This window comes from Arachis hypogaea, chromosome 1, assembly GCF_003086295.3.
Source record: "Arachis hypogaea cultivar Tifrunner chromosome 1, arahy.Tifrunner.gnm2.J5K5, whole genome shotgun sequence".
In the NCBI taxonomy this organism is placed as follows: domain Eukaryota; kingdom Viridiplantae; phylum Streptophyta; class Magnoliopsida; order Fabales; family Fabaceae; genus Arachis; species Arachis hypogaea.
The window spans coordinates 3,700,707-3,719,167 of record NC_092036.1 but is presented as its reverse complement, the minus strand read 5'-3'; the positions used below and the strand labels follow the sequence as shown (position 1 = coordinate 3,719,167).

The 18,461-nt window shown below is 36.1% G+C and overlaps 2 protein-coding genes and 1 long non-coding RNA gene across 3 annotated transcripts; all 3 read right to left on the bottom strand.

Annotated features, from left to right (window-relative positions):
• Positions 1-7,282: 7,282 nt before the first annotated feature.
• LOC112790929 (uncharacterized) lies at positions 7,283-10,349 on the bottom strand. The gene is made up of 2 exons (XM_025833561.3): positions 9,705-10,349; positions 7,283-8,907 (listed from the first exon to the last, which is right to left on the bottom strand). Exons 1-2 carry the CDS (start codon positions 10,028-10,030, stop codon positions 8,064-8,066), a joined length of 1,170 nt encoding a protein of 389 aa, XP_025689346.1. The 5' UTR covers positions 10,031-10,349; the 3' UTR covers positions 7,283-8,063.
• A 4,978-nt stretch (positions 10,350-15,327) lies between these two features.
• Positions 15,328-15,894, bottom strand: LOC112711105 (uncharacterized). The gene has a single exon (XM_025763669.1). It carries the CDS (start codon positions 15,892-15,894, stop codon positions 15,328-15,330), a length of 567 nt encoding a protein of 188 aa, XP_025619454.1.
• Positions 15,895-16,907: 1,013 nt separating this feature from the next.
• LOC140184461 (uncharacterized) lies at positions 16,908-17,997 on the bottom strand. Its single transcript, XR_011881289.1, has 2 exons — positions 17,609-17,997; positions 16,908-17,463 (listed from the first exon to the last, which is right to left on the bottom strand). It is a non-coding gene; the product is annotated as an uncharacterized lncRNA (long non-coding RNA).
• Between the last annotated feature and the right edge of the window lie 464 nt (positions 17,998-18,461).

Here is an 18,461-nt window from a genome sequence, read left to right as displayed (position 1 = left end):
TTAACTATGCGGGCACCTTTACCATACTGAGAACCTCCGGTTCTCATCCCATACTATGTTGTTGTTTTTCAGATGCAGGTCGAGAGACACCTCGTTGAGCATTTGGGTATCCTCTGTACGAGCGAAGAACTGTCTTTTGGACTGTCATATTTTGTTTTAGGCTATGTATATATGTTTATAGAATCTCCGCCTGTATATTTTGTGTTTTGTCCCTCCTAGAGGTCGACTTGGAGATACAGGGGTTTATTTTGTTGTTTGAGTTTTATTTTGGGTTGTATATAAACATAATTATATACTCTGGTCGGACTTAGCTTCGCAGGTCGAGTCTGGAGCTTGCTATCTGAGTTTTGGAACTCTGATATGTATATATATGTGTTCAGTTATCTTTCGATTTTACCTGTCCGTTTTACGAATATCCATGCGAGTGTGTCACGATTTTCTGTTTATCAATTTGTTTAGCTTGTTTTTCAAGGCTCCTAGTCTATTTTCTTCTTTCTACTATTATAAGTATGTATTTTAATTTTTAGAGGTCGTAATACCTTGCCACCTCTGCTTTACGACTTAAGCGTAAGGCTCTGTGTGGTAGGGTGTTACATTATGGTATCAGAGCAGTTCGTTCCTATAGAGCCTGAGGGATGGACTGATTATGCTTCTGGGCATACTCTGGGTGTGTGTATGTGCTATTAGGATATCTGATTGATATATGTGGCATAAATGTTCATGAGCATGCATCTGGAACTTGAAACATTAAACTTGCGATATTGAGACTGATCAACTTAATATCACTTGTTTGGTGTGAACAGGGACCAAATGTCGTCTCGTGGATCCGAACGAGGTGTTCAGAGAGGAAATCCCGTGGTTGAACCAATGCGAGGACGTCCAGGTGGAAACCCTAGTGCTAGTACAAGTAACGTAAGTCGATACTATAGGTCTATGACCCTTACTGACTTCCTCAAGAGTGGTCCACCTCGGTTTAACGGAAACGCGAATGCCCTGGAGGCTGATCAGTGGTTTCGAGAAGTGGAGAGGTTTTTGTACACTCAGCATGTTCCTGAAGTACAGTCAGTAGAGATAGTGACTCATATGTTGGAAGGAGATGCTCAGAATTGGTGGCAAGAATTGTGTCATACCTTGCAGGTGGAGTTAACGGATGTCTCTTGGCATGGATTCAAGACAGAGTTTTACGGGAGATATTTCTTGCATGCGTTTCGCATTGCAAAAGAATTGGAGTTAATGCAACTGAAGCAAAAGGATATGTCCGTCGCTGACTATACCCGTGAATTCGACAATCTGTGCCGTTTCTCAAAAACTTGTCAAGAAAATCCAGCCGATTATGAGGAATGGAAGTGTGCTCAGTATGAGAAAGGACTAAGGAGAGATATCTTTAATTACGTGTATCCACAAAAGCTAACAAATTTCACTGAGTTGGTTAAGAAGAGCCAGCTCGCAGAGGATTGCTCCATGAAGTGGACACTGCTACAGGAAGGCTTTGATGAAACTACTCCAGAGGAGCCGCGCAGGTACGGACTGGGAATGTGCTTTCGATGTGGAGCACCGGGACACATGTCTAGAGATTGTTCGCGTGGGAGAGCCGCAGATACGGGTTGGCCACGACAGGATCAAGGTAAGTATGATACCGAATGCGTAGAAAGGATTTGTTCTGTATAGAGCTAGGACCCCGCTTTCGTTTAGGTTACATAATCGAATATGAAAGTTTAGGACTAGAAAGACTGGACGTAGTTTTGGACTTAGATACATACTAGAAAATTAGGCCGATAGAAATATCTCTTTAATAACCGATTAGGTGTCAAGAGAAAAAGTAAGTTGTGATAGATTTAGTGTTAGAGACTGAACCAGTTTCGATTGTATTACGAAAGGTGGAACCATTAGAATCGGCAGAACTTAAGAGCTAGACGAAGTGAGTATTAGAAGTGATAAACCCGTCGATCTAATACCAACCTGCCTTATAACCTTTCTGTATCAAGTCTATCTTGCATCTTCCGTTTTGCGTAGACTTTTAAGCCATAAGAATATCCTGGATTTACAAACAAAGCATGCCAAATCTTTCTGTTTTTCTTTGATATGTTTAAGAAGGGAGGTTACGTTAGCGTGAATCTTTTCCATGTTATATCAATTTTCGAAGACGAAAATTTTTATAAGGTGGGTAGAATATAATGACCCTCAGTTTTAAAAATATAAATATAAATAAGTTATAATTTATTTTATAAAATTAGAGTTTCTTATTTTTAGAAAATTATTTTTATTATCAGTAATTGAATTAATTTTATTATAATTTAAATTTAATCAAATTCAAATTATTATTATTATTATTATTATTATTATTATAAATATTGTATATGATTATCGTAAGTATTAAATTGCATTATAAATTTATATATATTATATTCATTGCATTACTATTATTATTACTATTATTACGTTTATTATTATTATTACACGACCATTATTACTATCGCTAGTATTATTATTACTATTTTTAACTTCATGTTATTATTATTATTATTATTATTATTATTGTTATTATTATTAATCATAAAGCACAAAAATAAAAGGCGGTGTTGATTATGCATTACGATTGTATATATATGTATATTATTCTAATTATTATTACTATTATGCATGGACGCATATATATATATAAGGCGGCAGCCATTTACTCAATGGAAAGCCATTGCATATGGATACACATATATATAATATCTAGGTATGAGTATTATTATAGTCTTATTATATCATTAGCTATATATAATAGTATTAACTGAAGAAATTAAGTAATATTTTACTTCATTATTATTATTATACTTGCACCGCCATATATATATGTATGTATATACAGGAATGAGAGGCGAGAGAGAAGAGTAATCGAGAGGAGAGGAGCGAAAGAACGTAAACCACGTTAAACTTTCGGTTTCGATTTCTTACAATCCGTAACTCCAATAAAAAATCTAATCCGGTAAGAGTATTCGTAACCTCTTCTTCTACACGTTGGCACCATTTTTGATTAGTGGAAGTTGACAGTGACATAGCTCATCTTTTCTTTGGGTTTGGCCAACGGGAATTTTAGGAGACATAGACGATTCTGGACATTTTCTTCTCCGATAGCTCAATCAGAAAGCTTCTCCGAAGCTTTGAATATTTTGATTCCGTACGAAGGTATGGTTTTGGTTTCTCATAGTTAATGTTTAATGTCACGTGAAAACTTAGGCTAAAAGACCTTAAGATAGGAATGAACTGAATGTATAATTGATGGATTGTGTATATAGTATAAAATGTGAGGTTTAGCTGTTGTCAATAATTTGCTGTTGAAGTTGGTCGGTTTGGAAAAAAGATTTAATATTAGTATTTGTTTGATTATGAAATAATTTGTTACTGGAAATGATTTGAGTGACTGAGAGGTGTTTGGTTTGATAGTTGGGACCCTTGAAGGGTGGCAGAAATTTGAGTCTTAGAGGAGATATTGCCAAAATTTCTTTAAGAATTGGAGTTTGATTTGAGGTAATATTTTAAAAGGGAAAGAGATTATTATGTGGCTTGTATATTATTTGAGACTATTTGTTGACCCTCTATCGCAAGATGTGACCGGGCACTTTAACTCCCCGGATTCCCCCATGGGCATGCATATATATGAATATTGAATACTATATTATTGAGCTTGGAGTTCGACTCCATGGAATACTATATTGTTGAGCTTGGAGTTCGACTCCATGGAATACTATATTATTGAGCTTGGAGTTTGACTCCATGGAATATTATTGAGCTTGGGGATGCGCGCACAGAGGGACTGTCCAATGGTTAACTACCAGGACTTGTCGGGTTGGCTGTATAACCGACAGATGAGACTCATCAGCCATAGGACAGGCATACATCATATGCATTTGTTTGCTTTGTTTGGGTGTGCATTGCTTTAGTTTGTTTAACTGTTAAATTCTACTTATCTGCTACCTGTTCTACTTGCTGTAAATGCTTCTCTATCTGTGTTTTCTTTGCTTGAATTGTATGTGTATGTTTTTTGGGAAATTCCTCTTGACGAAGGTGTGAGGAGAGAGGATAGTTCCACCAATGATTCGGAGGATTAGAGGATACAGAACGTGAATTATTAGGTTAAAGTTAGATTCAGAATTAGAATACCTTAGATAGCTTCCCTAACTTTTGGTTTAGTTTATTTTCCTTAAGAATGATTATGAGTGTCGAAGTTTTAGGAATGCCTCTGGCTTTCCCGAGACCTTTTATATTAACTATGCGGGCACCTTTACCATACTGAGAACCTCCGGTTCTCATCCCATACTATGTTGTTGTTTTTCAGATGCAGGTCGAGAGACACCTCGTTGAGCATTTGGGTATCCTCTGTACGAGCGAAGAACTGTCTTTTGGACTGTCATATTTTGTTTTAGGCTATGTATATATGTTTATAGAATCTCCGCCTGTATATTTTGTGTTTTGTCCCTCCTAGAGGTCGACTTGGAGATACAGGGGTTTATTTTGTTGTTTGAGTTTTATTTTGGGTTGTATATAAACATAATTATATACTCTGGTCGGACTTAGCTTCGCAGGTCGAGTCTGGAGTGTAGTTTGTGAACCTCCCCACCCTAGGTGGTCGGTCGGGAGTGGCGGATTTGTAGTGCTCTTTTGGGTTGTCTTTGGGCGGTGGATTACTTCAAGGTACCGTGTTGTCGTGCTGTCGCTTATTGGCGGCCACAACTTGGCTTAATTCCTCATCGTTTATGTATTCCTTTGCAATATTTTGTATATCATGCATGGTCCAAACCGGTTTGGTGGTTAGGTGTTTCCAAAAATCTTCATTCATGAGGCCATTGGTCAAGCAAAGGCTGGCCACGAAATCTGTGATCCTGTCGACCATTAGGCATTCGTCATTGAACCTATTGAGGTATTTCCTTGTAGGTTCGTCATATTTTTGTGTGATTCCCAGCAGACTGATTGGATGCTTTGCTTTGGCGATCCTAGTAGTGAAGTGTGTCATGAACTTCCTGGAGACGTCGTTGAAACTGGCTATTGAGCCATTGGGGAAGGCATTGAACCACTTGATTGCGGGGTCAGCTAGGGTTACCGGAAAAGGCCTACGTCGGACCGCATCAGCGGCTCCTTCTAAGTTCATCATAGCCTCGAAGGTCGTGAGATGTTCCTGTGGATCCTTCGTCCGGTCGTACTTCATGTCGGTCGGCTTGTCGAAACCCTTTGGTAGCTTGGCCTTTAGGATTCTCTCGATGAATGGGGTGGCACCCATGATAAATCTCATTTTTAGAGTTTATCTTGTGCTTAATTTAGGAGATTTTATCACCTGTTTTCCACATTTATTCAATGAAATGGCATGGTTTCACGATTGTCTCCTAATTTGTGCTTAAGTGTGAAAACATGCATTTTAGGTCTTTAATTAGCTAAATTTAATTCACCTTTGATTCCACTAGATTTCTTGATATGTTTGTTAGTGAATTCAAATTAAAAAGGCTAGGAATGGATCAAAGGGATGAAGAGGAAAAGCATGCAAGTGGAGAACTCATGGAAAAACAAGGATTTGGGATGCTGAGATCGACGCACACGCGTGGAAAGTGAAGTCGCATGGCGATGCGTACGCGTGACCCACTTAAAGTGAATCTGCTGGGGATGATTTCTGGACTTCCTAGGCCCAAATCCAACTCACTTCTGATGCTATTAAACCCAAGGATTGAAGGGGGATTAACACATTAAGACATTAGCACATAGTTTAGTTGAGATGATGCTTTAGTTAGTTTCTAGAGAGAGAAGCTCTCTCTTCTCTCTAGATTAGGGTTCTTAGTTTAGATCTAGATTTACTTCTTCTCTTGCTTAATTTTCCTTTTTCATCCTTAATTGTTCTCTTGTAGTTGTAGCATTCCATTTCTCTTGTAGTTCCTTTGTATTGTTAGTTGTAGTTCATGAATTCTTTTGTAGATCTACATTTCCTTTCAATGCAATTTATGATTTCCATGTCTTTTCATATTTACTTTGGTTTTCTATTATTGATCTCTTGCCTTTGTAGTTAGATCTCTCTTTAATTCTTGCGAGGGACGGATCCACCCCTTAGCGCGTGGGGGCAAGCGCCCCACTACAATTTGAAATTTTATTGAGTAGTATATAATACTAATATTTATTTACTCCTACTAAATTATTAAATTTGACCCCACAATAATTTTTTATTCAACTTTCGATACTTGATAGCCAATTTGAGAACTTCATATTAGATGTCCATTATAATGATCAAGTTTTAAATTTAAATAAGATTGATGTTCTTTCTTAGAAATTGACTCGAAAGAATATTATCTATCTATTTGCATTTCTTCTTTTAAAATTAGCTTTAGTTTTTTCATAATAACTATACTAATTAAATGAACTTTTTCAACTATGAATATCATCAAGAGCTAATTGTATGAAAGTTGAGTTTTAAATAATTGTTTAACGACATATACAAAAGAAAAAAAGACATTTTAATTATATTGTCAAGGTTTTAAAATATAAAATATAAAAAATTAAATTTTAAATGATATGTTATTATTTAAATTACTATTTTAGTATTTAAATTTGTAATTAAATATTTTAAAACCTAATCATATTTTACAATAATAAAATATAATTATAACAATAAATATGTTACGTATCCATAAAGTAATCACTTATACAGAATAAATCTTAAAATACAAATTTTGAAATACAAAATACCCATTAAAAATAAGTTAAATAATATATATATATATTTATACACAAATTTATAGTAGATAATTTGATAGCTACTATATTTTTATTATAAAAATTATTATCATGTTATATATATTTCGCCCTCATTATCAAAATTTTCTGGATCCGTAACTGATTTTTGCAATTCATGTTGTTTACCTTTATTGTCTTTTATGTGTTTGATGAAATGCTTCTTTTAGTTTTGAGTTAGATCTTTCTCCTCTTGGCTTTGGTTGAGTAATTGGTGACTCTTGAGTTATCAAACTCTCTTGTTGATTGATAATTGGAAGTTGCTAGTTGACTTGAATATCACTAAAGCTAGTCTTTCATTATAATTTGGCTAGGACTTGTGATCTCAAGTTGATATCCACTTGACTTTCCTTCATAGTTAGAGGTTAACTAAGTGGAGCAATGAACAATTCTCATCACAATTGATGATGATAATGAGGATAGGACTACTAGTTCTTATACCATGCCAAGAGCTTTCTTAGATGTTTGTTTATTTCTTTTTTCATTTACATTCCTTGTCTCTTATCTCAAAAACCCCAAAAGATACTTTATAGCCAATAATAAGAACACTTTATTGTAATTATTAGGAAAAACGACCCGAAGTTTGAATACTTCGGTTATTTTATTGGAGTTTGTTATTTGTGACAACCAAATATTTGATTGAGAAATTGTTTGTTGGTTTAGAGCTATACTTTACAACAAGAATTTAATTGAGAAACTCTAAACTACACATGCAATTTTTCCTTCATCAACCCATGATCACGTGCTCGCTCCTTGTTCCCTTAAAATCTCGTTGGTGTCTGTCATTGTCGTCGTGAGGGAGGAAGGAAGAGAGGGAGGCCCAAATTCGGACAAACAGGTTGCAGATTGTTCTAATGAGAAATCAGGGAATCAGGTCCAAAATAATTGAAAACTTTCAAATGGGATAAAAATTAAGAAATTGGACATGATTGAAGAATTTAGAGTGACAGCTACAAAAAGAGATGATGTATACTTGATTTCCATCATTTATCGTTTTCGAGTTAAGATCACTATGAAGTTTATATATTGATAGTTATTTTTATGAAAATATCTTTATTTGATTGAATGTGTTTGACTGAACTATTTAACAATTTGTAATACTATATTGTGTTTTTATAAAAATAACTATATTTTATATTTTGAGGGTTGAGCTTTTGAAATGGACACTTGCAATAAAAGTACTTTCGGATTGTTTAGTAGCAATAAAAGCATATATGTTTCATTTTTTTTCCTTTGTTTTCTTGAATTTTATATCCAAATAGTTTCCAAACTAGTATGTACTAAAGAAACGAATGACAACGTGATCATCACTCCCATTTACACATAATTTGATGAGTGTGTCGGAAACCATAAGTTAACACAAAGCTTCCATCCATTCTCTTCAAAACAAAGCTTTCCACAAGCACATAACACCCAAAATTTTCCCATTTAATTCCCCCTTCAAATTTCTCATCTCTAATTATCCTATCTTGCCTCTTATTCCTACCCAACCAACCACCTCTTTCTTGCTCCCATTTCATTCTCTCCACAATAACCAAATTCAATCCAACACTAACCTCTCTTCCCACACTAAACCAAACCACTCCATCAACACAATTTCCTTCACCCCAATCAGCTTCCTTTCCACCCACCATAGCAAATTCTGTTTCAACAACAACATCCACTAACACCCCATTTCCTTCACTACCCATATTACTATTCTTCATTGACAAAACCTTCTCCCATCTTTGCTCAAGTGTCAATGTGTAAAACACGGATCTTTTCATTTGGTTCTTGAGTTCCATTCCTTCCTTCACAAACATAAATGGACAGTACCAATTCCCAATGACCACAGAACCAGAACTATCATTAGACAATGGGAAATCAAATGGCGGTAATTGACCGCGCAACAATTGATTTAGGCCAAGAGCTTCTTCCAAATTGTAATTCTTGGGTGTAGAAGCTGCAACATGCCAACCTTTCCTCCTTAAGAATAAAGGAGGGATCCCATCAGGAGCAACAGACTTTGCAAGGAAACGAGAACTCTTCTTGATTATCTGGAATTGTTGATATTGGTTGAAGGGGTCCAAAGGTCTTGGTTTAACATCTTTCACAGAATTGCAGCATAAACAAGTACCCATATCCTGTTCCCTTGAGCTTGTACATGCCTCTCTGCTCGTCAACATAACAAAACAGTTGTAACTCATTGCCAAATAGCGTTCTTATTGTTGAAAAAAAAATACTAATGTGCCAAAAGCAAATATTTATGTGGAAATCTTAGATAGTACCGTGTCAATTTTTTTTTTTATCAACAGAAATTGAACTACTTGATTACTTGTTATTTTTTGTCAATTATTTTAAATCTTTAGAAGCTAATTAATGCTAATACATTTTAGAAAAATTAAAAAATACAATACTATTTAAATTCTAGAATTGAATCTAAATTATAAATTATAAATCATAAACTCTAAATTTTAAATTTTAAATATTAAATCTTAAACTTTAAATTATAATTCTAAATTTTAAATTTAAACTATTGATATGAAATATAATAAATATAGAGTTAATATTTATTTAATTGATAAAAAATGTAATTCTAAAGAGTAATAGTTCAAATGACATAGTCTCTGCATACTCAACTAAAAGATTATGAGTTTGAGTCTCCTATCTTTGGTTAAAAAAAAAAAAACCTTTAAAGGCGAACATCTTTCAATCTTAAAAGATATAGTTTTTGTGGTTTAAAAAGATTTATGACACCATAAATCACATATGAATATACGACAGTATGAACATTTTTCTCTAATTCCAAATTCGTATATTCTTATGTGCTTCTATTGAGTAGGGAACATGATAGCCGGATTTAAATTGATAAGATAAATTCATGGATATCCATAAAACATGTCAATTCCAAAGCAAGATTAATTATTTTGTGGATTCAAGCATGGAGGGAAAAAGATTAGCATACATACCCTTGATGCTTTCCTTTCCTCCATATAACATAGTAACGGTTGGAAGACAAGGGCTGATTAAGAACTGGAATGAACATAACTTTGTCGTAATGTGTTGTGGACCTATCTCCACTACCAACAGTATAACTGACGGTCAGATTCTTGCTCTGAGGAAAAGGGAAATGGCTGATGTTTCTGTTTTTCAACAAACCAAAGAACCAGTAGCTTTGTGCTTCTTCATCTTGGAGAACAAGATAACCTGAATTTGGACCCTCTGAAGAAGAAGGTGCCTCAGAAAGGGCATTAACGTCTTTCTTTAACAGTGAACGAGGCCTCGTTGAATACATTCTTGATTCTTCTTAATTTCTTGCTCTTCTTATTCTTCAAGCTTTTGTTTCATACATGTGTGTTTGTGTATTTATTAAAGAGTTGTACGGAATAATAGATGCCTACCTGTCACTCAATAACGTAATGTAAATTTTAAATTCACATTAAATCAAATAATAATATAATATGGACAGCCAGAAAACTTTCAGACCATTCAACTAGTTTTAACAAATCTGAAAGCCAAAATGTAAAATATTCTAATAAATTCGAAGTTAGGAAATTTCTTATTGCTTGTGTGGCTGACTTGACATCTATCCTATTGTGATTATCCCCTGCAATAGTGGTAGTAAATTAACGAAGCTACAAGTTATTAGTTACATGTGGTCCTGAATTCTAAAATTAATTGTTTGATTTGCTTATTTGTTGTTTCCTTTTTCTTGGAATTAAAGCGGAAACTACTAGGAAGTTGGAGGCTAAAAAATTTTGATATTGGAACAAAAGGAATGATATACTTTAACATGGTAATTTTTGGTGTTTTTTAAAATTGTGGGAGTACACAAATCGGACCCTCCGATTTGTGTTTAAAAAGTTGAAAAAATTTAGAGTACACAAATCGGACTATGCGAGTTGTTTGATTTTAAAATTTTGCTTAAGAAATCGCATGGTCCGACTTGTGGTTTGACAAATATAAATTTTGGAAGCTAGAAAACGGACCCTCCGAATTGTTTGTTGTTTTCAATTTTTTTATTAATAGAGAACTCGCATGGTCCGAGTTCTGTTTCATTGACACCACATGAATGTGAAATTTCTGGATTCCCCACATTTGAGTTCAACACCACTTTTTTATCCATATTCAAATTAAAAAACCGAAGTTGGATGCTCTACTTGATATTTTAGAAGAAATAAAGATAAGCGTTAAGTATTATTTTTGTCCTTAAGATTTTGGGTAAAAATCAAATTTATTTTCGATCTCTTTTTGTTATTAAAATCATTCTTAATGTTACAAAACATTACAAAATCATCTTTTTTAAAAATTTTAGACTAAAATACCCTTTATCATCGTCTTTTCTCTTTATCCTTGTCACTCCACTCTCGGCCTCCTTCTCTACTCCACTCTCTCCATTCAAATTTTCAACAACAATGTCAACTTTTTTTTTATTTAAAAAAAAATCAAACAAAATCAATACAGAATCAACAATAATAATATATCTAGATTCAAAAATCTATCAAATAAAGTCAATACATATTATATATTAAAATTATATATATATATATATATATATATATATATATATATATATATATATATATATATATATATATATATATATATAGTGGGGCGGGTATTACCTAAACCCGACCCCACCCCACTACTTCCAAGAACCCGCCCCGCTAAAAATTCGCCCCGTTGCGGGGTGGGTAATTACCCGCCCCGAGCGGGTAGGGGCGGGGTGGGTACCCGCGGGTTCGGATGGTATTGCCATCCCTAAAAATCATCAACAAAAGACTCAAAAAATTAAAAATTGGATATATTAACAAAGCAATACAACTATAAGAAAATATAGCAAGAGTAATGTAATTACAGAGAGAATTAATGAGTACTTACAATGAGACAAGTAAATATTCAAGATCAAAATTTTAAAGTGGCAATTTTTACTATAAATCCTAATAAAACCTAAGAGAGAATTGAGAGAAAACATAAGAAAAGTAACCTAAAACTATCTACTATGGTGTGCAATGTGCTTTCCTTGATATGAAATATTGCCTCTTTGATATAGCCTTTCCCATCTGCTTCAAGAACTCTAAAATTAGGCCAAGAGGCCTCTAAAATCGCGAGTCACGTGACTTTTTAATAAAGTCACGCGTCAGGACTTGTGCATACACACAAGGTTGTGTGCGTACGCACATTGGAGTGTGTACTTCTCCTTTGTTTTTTTCATGAAATCTCCCATTTTGCATGCTTCATTCCATTTCTACCTAGCCATTCTTGCTTATTGGATTTGAAATCACCCAATAAAACATATCACAGCATCGAATAGAATAAAAGTGGAATAAAATTGATTAATTTAAGCATAAAAAAAATATGTTTTCACATTTAGGCACAATTTAGAGAGAAATCAAAAAAGTATGATATTTAAGTGAATAAATGTGAGTTTAAGTAATGAAATCCACTCAATTCAAGCCAAAATTTACCATCAAATATGGACTCATCATGCTCTCATATACATAAACCATCAATATTAAACCGGCCAAACTTAATACTGTGATGTATGTAATAGTAGACTAACGACATCAATCAATAGGCAGCCATATACATAAAACTCTAACTCTCGTCATCAGGACAAGACCTACAATATGATAGACACTTAGAGTATGCAACTGAAGCATAATCAGTCCATTCTTCAAGCTCTACAGGAAAGATTGCTCTGATACCATAATGTAATACCCTCACTATTAGAATGTCATGCTTCTAGCTGTGCCACTCTAATAGCAAGAAGTATTAAGACGACTTCATATACTTAATAATAAAATAGGAGCCTTTGACTCGAAGCCGTATTGCTAATTTCTTTGAAAATCCAAAATTACTTTTTCTTAAAACAAATATGCATATATAACCAGAACTCAATCACATTACTCATATATATACCATAAAATATAAGACAGATGATATCTTGACAACTTTCTGGATTAGTGATTGGTTTGTCGGGACTGCCTTGGTACTTGCCAGTTTGGAGAGTAGGTCGGCCCTCGCATTTTGATTCTTGGAAATGTGCCGGATGGTTACTCCGTCGAATTATGTGGTTAGCTCCTTGACTTTGGAAAAATACTGTTATAATAGGGGGTCCCGGGTTTGGTAGTCCCCATTTATTTGGGAGATAACTACCTGGTAGCTTTCAATCTGACTTCTTTGGTTAGGGTCAATCCGGCCAAGAGGAACTATTGCCGAAGGCATCAAGATGCCGTGAGTAGCGCGTAGGTGAGTTTCTCAAGCCTTGAGTAGCGCGTCTTAGTGTTTTAAAGGACCTTACTTATGAAGTATACCGGATTCTGTGTCTTTTGTTTGTCTTCTCGGATGAGTGCTACCACTAGAGCTTCCTCCATTGTTGATAAGTAGAGGCATAGCATTTATCCTATTTTGGATTTCGAGAGTATGGGAGGTTTCTGCTAAGAAGGCTTCTTCGGACTCAGGTCTCCATCTGAAACTCATCCCCTTTTTCATGAACTTGAAGAAAGGGATGGCTTTTTTGGGCCGAGGCTCCGAGGAAGCGTGAGAGGGCAGCGAGTTGTCTCGTTAGCCTTTGGACATATTTAAGGCTTGCGAGGCTGTTCATTTCGAGGATGGCCCTGCACTTTTCTAGGTTCGCTTCTATTACTCGTTGCGTTATAATGAAGCCTATGAATTTCCTAGTCCCCGTTCTGAAGGCGCATTTTTTTGGATTGAAGCGCATCTGATGTTTTCTTAGGGTGTCTAGTATAAGCTTGAGGTCGTCCATGAGCTCTTCATTTGTTTGTGTTTATGTTAGCATGTCATTGATATAGACCTCTAGTTTGGTCCCCGAGCGGTCTCTAAAGATTTTGGTGAAGAGCCTCTGATAGGTGGCACCAACATTCTTCAATCCGAACGGCATGACTGTGTAGCAGTACTTGTCTTCGGAGGTTACGAATGTTGTTTTTTCATCGTCTGGTCAGTGCATAGGTATCTCTGGTTATACCTAGAGTAGGCATCCATGAAGTTGAGGTATTAATGTCTTGAGATGGTGTCTACTCGTTCATCGAGGTTTGGCAAGGGAAAGATGTCTTTTGGATAAGCTTTATTCAAGTCTATGTAGTCGACGCACATTCGCCATTTGCCGTTTGCCTTTTTGACCAACACGACATTGGCTAGCCAGGTCGTGTAGGGGAGTTCTTGAATGAAGCCTACTTCAAGTAGGCTTTTGACTTGCTTCCTGACCTCGGCTGCTCGGTCTGGGGATATTTCCTTCTTCTTTATGCCACTAGCTTGGCGTTGGGATCCATAGCTAATCGGTGGGACATTAAAGTTGGGTCTATTCCTGACATATCAGCCGAGGTGAATGCAAATAAGTTCTTGTTTTATTTTAGGAGTTTTACAAGGTTGCCTTTTAGGTTGAAGGGTAGATTTTTGTTGATGAATGTGAATTCATCTTTGGTTAACCATCTCTGTTGTTTTTCCATGTCTCCCTCTGGTTTCAGTTTGGGTTGATCATCTTGGTGTGCATCCAAGTCGGCAAGAAAGATCCCTGCTTTGGCTCTGGATCATTTCCACAAGGCTAGGCTGGAGTTGTCGTATTCCACTGCAATTTCTCAGTCGCCGTGAATCGTTCTGTTGTTAACTTGGAACTTCATGATGAAAAAACTCATAAATATGGCGACAGAGAGGTCATTCATGGTTTTTTTCCTCTCTAGGATAATGTTATATGCCTTGGAGTCCTTTAAGATTACGAACTCAAAAGGTATGGTCTTCTTTTGGTTACTGGATCCAATGGTGATTGGTAGTACTACGAAACCGTCTGGCTTGAGAAAATTGTCTCCCAATCTGGTTACTCCATTTCGGTGGTTTTATAAATTTTTGTTTCAGAATCCTAACTTGTCAAAAGCTCCTTAGAAGATGATGTTGGAGTTGGCTCCAGTATCCACGAGTATCCACTTAACTAGATTAGTTCCAACCCTGGCTGATATGACAAAAAGGGCGTCTTTCGTCGAGGTGTCGTTCTAGCAGTCGTTGGGGGAGAACGTTATCGTTGTCCGTAGGAGAGGGGTTCTTTTTTCATCTTTTACTGCCAATACCAGGAAATCCTTTTTTAGTGCTGACTTAGATTTTTCTAGCGCATCTTTTCTGGTGATAATGTTCACTATGATCGTCGTGTCAGTTTTTGGGATCTCCTACTGGGCCTGCCTTACCTTCCTGGGGTTACATCCTTCCCGTTCCTGGGATCACTCCATTTCGATTTTTCTGGGTTCTCAAATGATTTTGGCAAACTTCAAGAGTTTTTTTTGTCTCGGATAGCTTGTTCGAGAGCATTTTTTAGGTCAAAATAATCTTGAGTCTTGTGTCTGTATCCTCTATGATTGTCGCAGTACAGGCTTTTATTGTCATCTGTCTGCTCTTTCATTTGTTGGGCCCTCGGAAGGATGCCTCAATCCAATATCTGGTGGTAAATCTCTATGATTGGGGCCAGTAAGGGGTGTATTTCATGAACTTCCCCACACTAGGTGGTCGGTAAGTAGCGGCGGATTTGTAGTGCTCCTTTGGGTTGTCTTTGGGCTGTGGATTGCTTCGAGGTACCGTATTATCGTGCTATCGCTTATTGGTGGCCACGATCTGGCTTACTTCCTCATCATTTATGTATTTCCTTGCAATGTTTTGGATATCATGCATGATCCAAACCGTTTTGGTGGTTAGGTGTTTTAAAAAATCTTCATTCATGAGGCCATTGGTCAAGTAAAGGCTAGCCACGAAATTCGTGATCCTGTCGACCATTAGGCATTCGTCATTGAACCTGTCGAGGTATTTCTTTGTAGGTTCGCCTTGTCTTTGTGTGATTCCAAGCAGACTAATCGGGTTCTTTGCTTTGGCGATACTGGTAGTGAAGTTTGTCATGAACTTCCTGGAGACGTCGTCAAAACTGGCTATTGAGCCGTTGGGGAAGGCATTGAACCACTTGATTGCGAGGTCGGCTAGGGTTACCGGCAAAGGCCTGCATTGGACCGCATCAGCGGTTCCTTCCAGGTTCATCATGGCCTCGAAGGCTGTGAGATGTTCATGTGAATTCTTTGTCCCGTCGTACTTCATGTCGGTCGACTTGTTAAAACCCTTTGGTAGCTTGGCCTTTAGGATTCTCTCGATGAATGGGGTGGAACCCATAATCACGTGCTTGCTCCTTGTTCCCTTGAAATTTCGTCGGTGTCGTCTGTCATCGTCGTCATAAGGGAGGAAGGGAAGGAGGGAGGCCCAAATTGGGACAAACGGGTTGGAGACTGTTCTGATGGGAAATTCGAAAAGCAGGTCCAGAACAATTGAAAACTTTCAAATGGGATAAAAATTAAGGGATTGGACAGGATTGAAGAATTTGGAGTGACAGCTACAAAAAGAGATGATGCATGCTTGATTCCCATCATTTATCGTTCTTCGTGTTAAAATCACTATGAAATTTATATATATTGATAGTTATTTTTGTGAAAATATCTTTATTTGATTGAATATGTTTAATTGAATATGTTTGACTGAATTATTTAACAATTTATAATACTATATTATTATGTCTTTATAAAATTAACTATATTTTATAGAAAAATGTTCAAATGTACCGGTATACCGGTATTTTAGTAATTTTTAATTATTAATCTTAATTATAAAAAATATATATTATATAATTAAAAGGGTTGTATACATAGAATCTGATGCGACAAAGGATTAGGAACCTTACCAAATTGATGACCCAACTCCTTCGACAATGGTGGTTGATATTGGTGATCTGATCATCCTTAGGTCGGCTGTTATAGATAATGACATCATTGACCTTGGAATAAATGATGACGTATTACCATTAGAGGATGATGATCTTCAAGAAGAAGACGGGGTCAATAGCGATAAAGAAGAGAAAGACGAGTTCGATGATCGGAAACTACCTCGGAAGAAGAGCATGGTGAACCGGAGGAAGAAGATGATGAATCTGAATAGGGTTAATGTAAATATAGTTCTATCTTATGTATTTTTTACCAAACTTTGAGAAGAATTTAATATAATTAGCATTGTTTCAGACATTTTGATTTGCATCTTTCTGTATTTTTAATTTGTATATATGATATTTCACATCAAATTTAAAGCACTGTTTTAATTATTAATTATCGGGGTATATTATAGATGGACGAAAAAAATTATTAAAAAAAATCTACTGTCGAAATTACCGTCGGAATATACCAATAGTAACATCCCAGCTAATTTTTAAGAAAAAATTACAAAAAATATTTCTGTCAGATTAATACACTGATAAGGTAGTGCGAAGCCGTAAGCTTTGGCGTTAATGTTACCATCGAAAAATTTTCGACGATAAGTTGCAACAGATTTCATTTTCTTGATATCCATATTCCGCCGCTATATCCGATGCAAATTATCGTCAGACGCATAAATCCGATGGTAATTTGTTATCGGTGAGATTTATTCCGTTGGATAAATTCCGACACAAAATTTGAAGGGTAAAAAGTGTATCGTCAGATTTATACGCTTTTCTGACGATAAATCTGATGATACTCAATGTTTTTCTTGTAGTGATGCCATCGCGCCGCCGCTTCATCGCCATTTCTGCAAGGTGCAGCATTGAATCATCATCGTCGTGACGCGCTGCTACCTAGGCAACGTCTCCCTTTACCGCCGTTCTTCTCCGTAGCCACAAAAGAAACATCCACCAAACGCAGAAAAGAAACATCCAAATGCCTAAGAAAATTATCCGCGAATGAAAAAAAGAAACATCCAAATGAACATAAAAGAAACATCTACTAAAGTACAAAAAAAATTCAAATGAGTCGCAAAGAATGAAGAGAAACATCCACTAAACTGTAAACTCTAAACATCTACTAACCTTTTGGAGTGCAGTGACGACACGGTGGGTGCTCCACGAGGATGAATGAGGAGACGCGGCATAATAGAAGAAGAGGAGGAAGTGGACACACGACAACGTGGCGTGAGGAGATCGGGAACGTTGTGCATATGGGAGCAAAGGTAGTGCGAATGACGACCGGCTGCGGTGCTTCGTTGGATGGCGCGACATAGTGGGGAGATAGGTGGCCTTCTTTCTCGTTATGAACGCGTGGCGTAGGACAACAGATGCGCGGTGCAACTATGGGGAGTAGAGGTGGTACGACACGTTGCCCAGACGACGCGGAACAGTGAGATGATGGACACGGTACAGTGCTTTTCGTCGTCGAGAACAAACGGCGTAGGGAGCAGGGACGAGAAAGGGGAAAGGGTGGCGAGACGGCTACAATGAAATATTGGGGGAGGTGAAAGGTAAATTAAGGTAAGAGAAGGTAAATGAATTGGGATGTTTTTTTGTTAGTTGTAGTGAATTTTGGGTTACAACCCAATAAAAATTGACTAAAATTGGCTGGATTCCCTATTAATTACTTAGCGGAATTCAATTTAAATATAGTTAAAAAAAAACAACCATTAGACATTTCTTCTCTCGTTTTGATCCTACAAATGTAATCTAAGAAAATTAAGTCTAATATAAAATTAAAAAAAATAAATACAGTTAGAAATGAAAAGACCAATCTCGACTCCATTGCCATTAATAACATAGATATAGACATCATTAATTAAGTTCATATCTTTAAAATTTTTCACGAAAAAATCAGCAGAACTTTTCTTTAATAGAGGCCTTTATCAAATAATATTTTTATTTTTTCAAATTAAAATTACAATTTTAAACAATC

Bases quoted from the DNA above. Each gene is read 5' to 3' on its own strand.
- LOC112790929 (XM_025833561.3), bottom strand. From the start codon at position 10,030: ATGTATTCAACGAGGCCTCGTTCACTGTTAAAGAAAGACGTTAATGCC. The intron at 8,908-9,704 runs GTATGTATGCTA...GTTGACGAGCAG, and splicing joins AGGAAAGGAAAGCATCAAGG to AGAGGCATGTACAAGCTCAA.
- LOC112711105 (XM_025763669.1), bottom strand. From the start codon at position 15,894: ATGGGTTCCACCCCATTCATCGAGAGAATCCTAAAGGCCAAGCTACCA.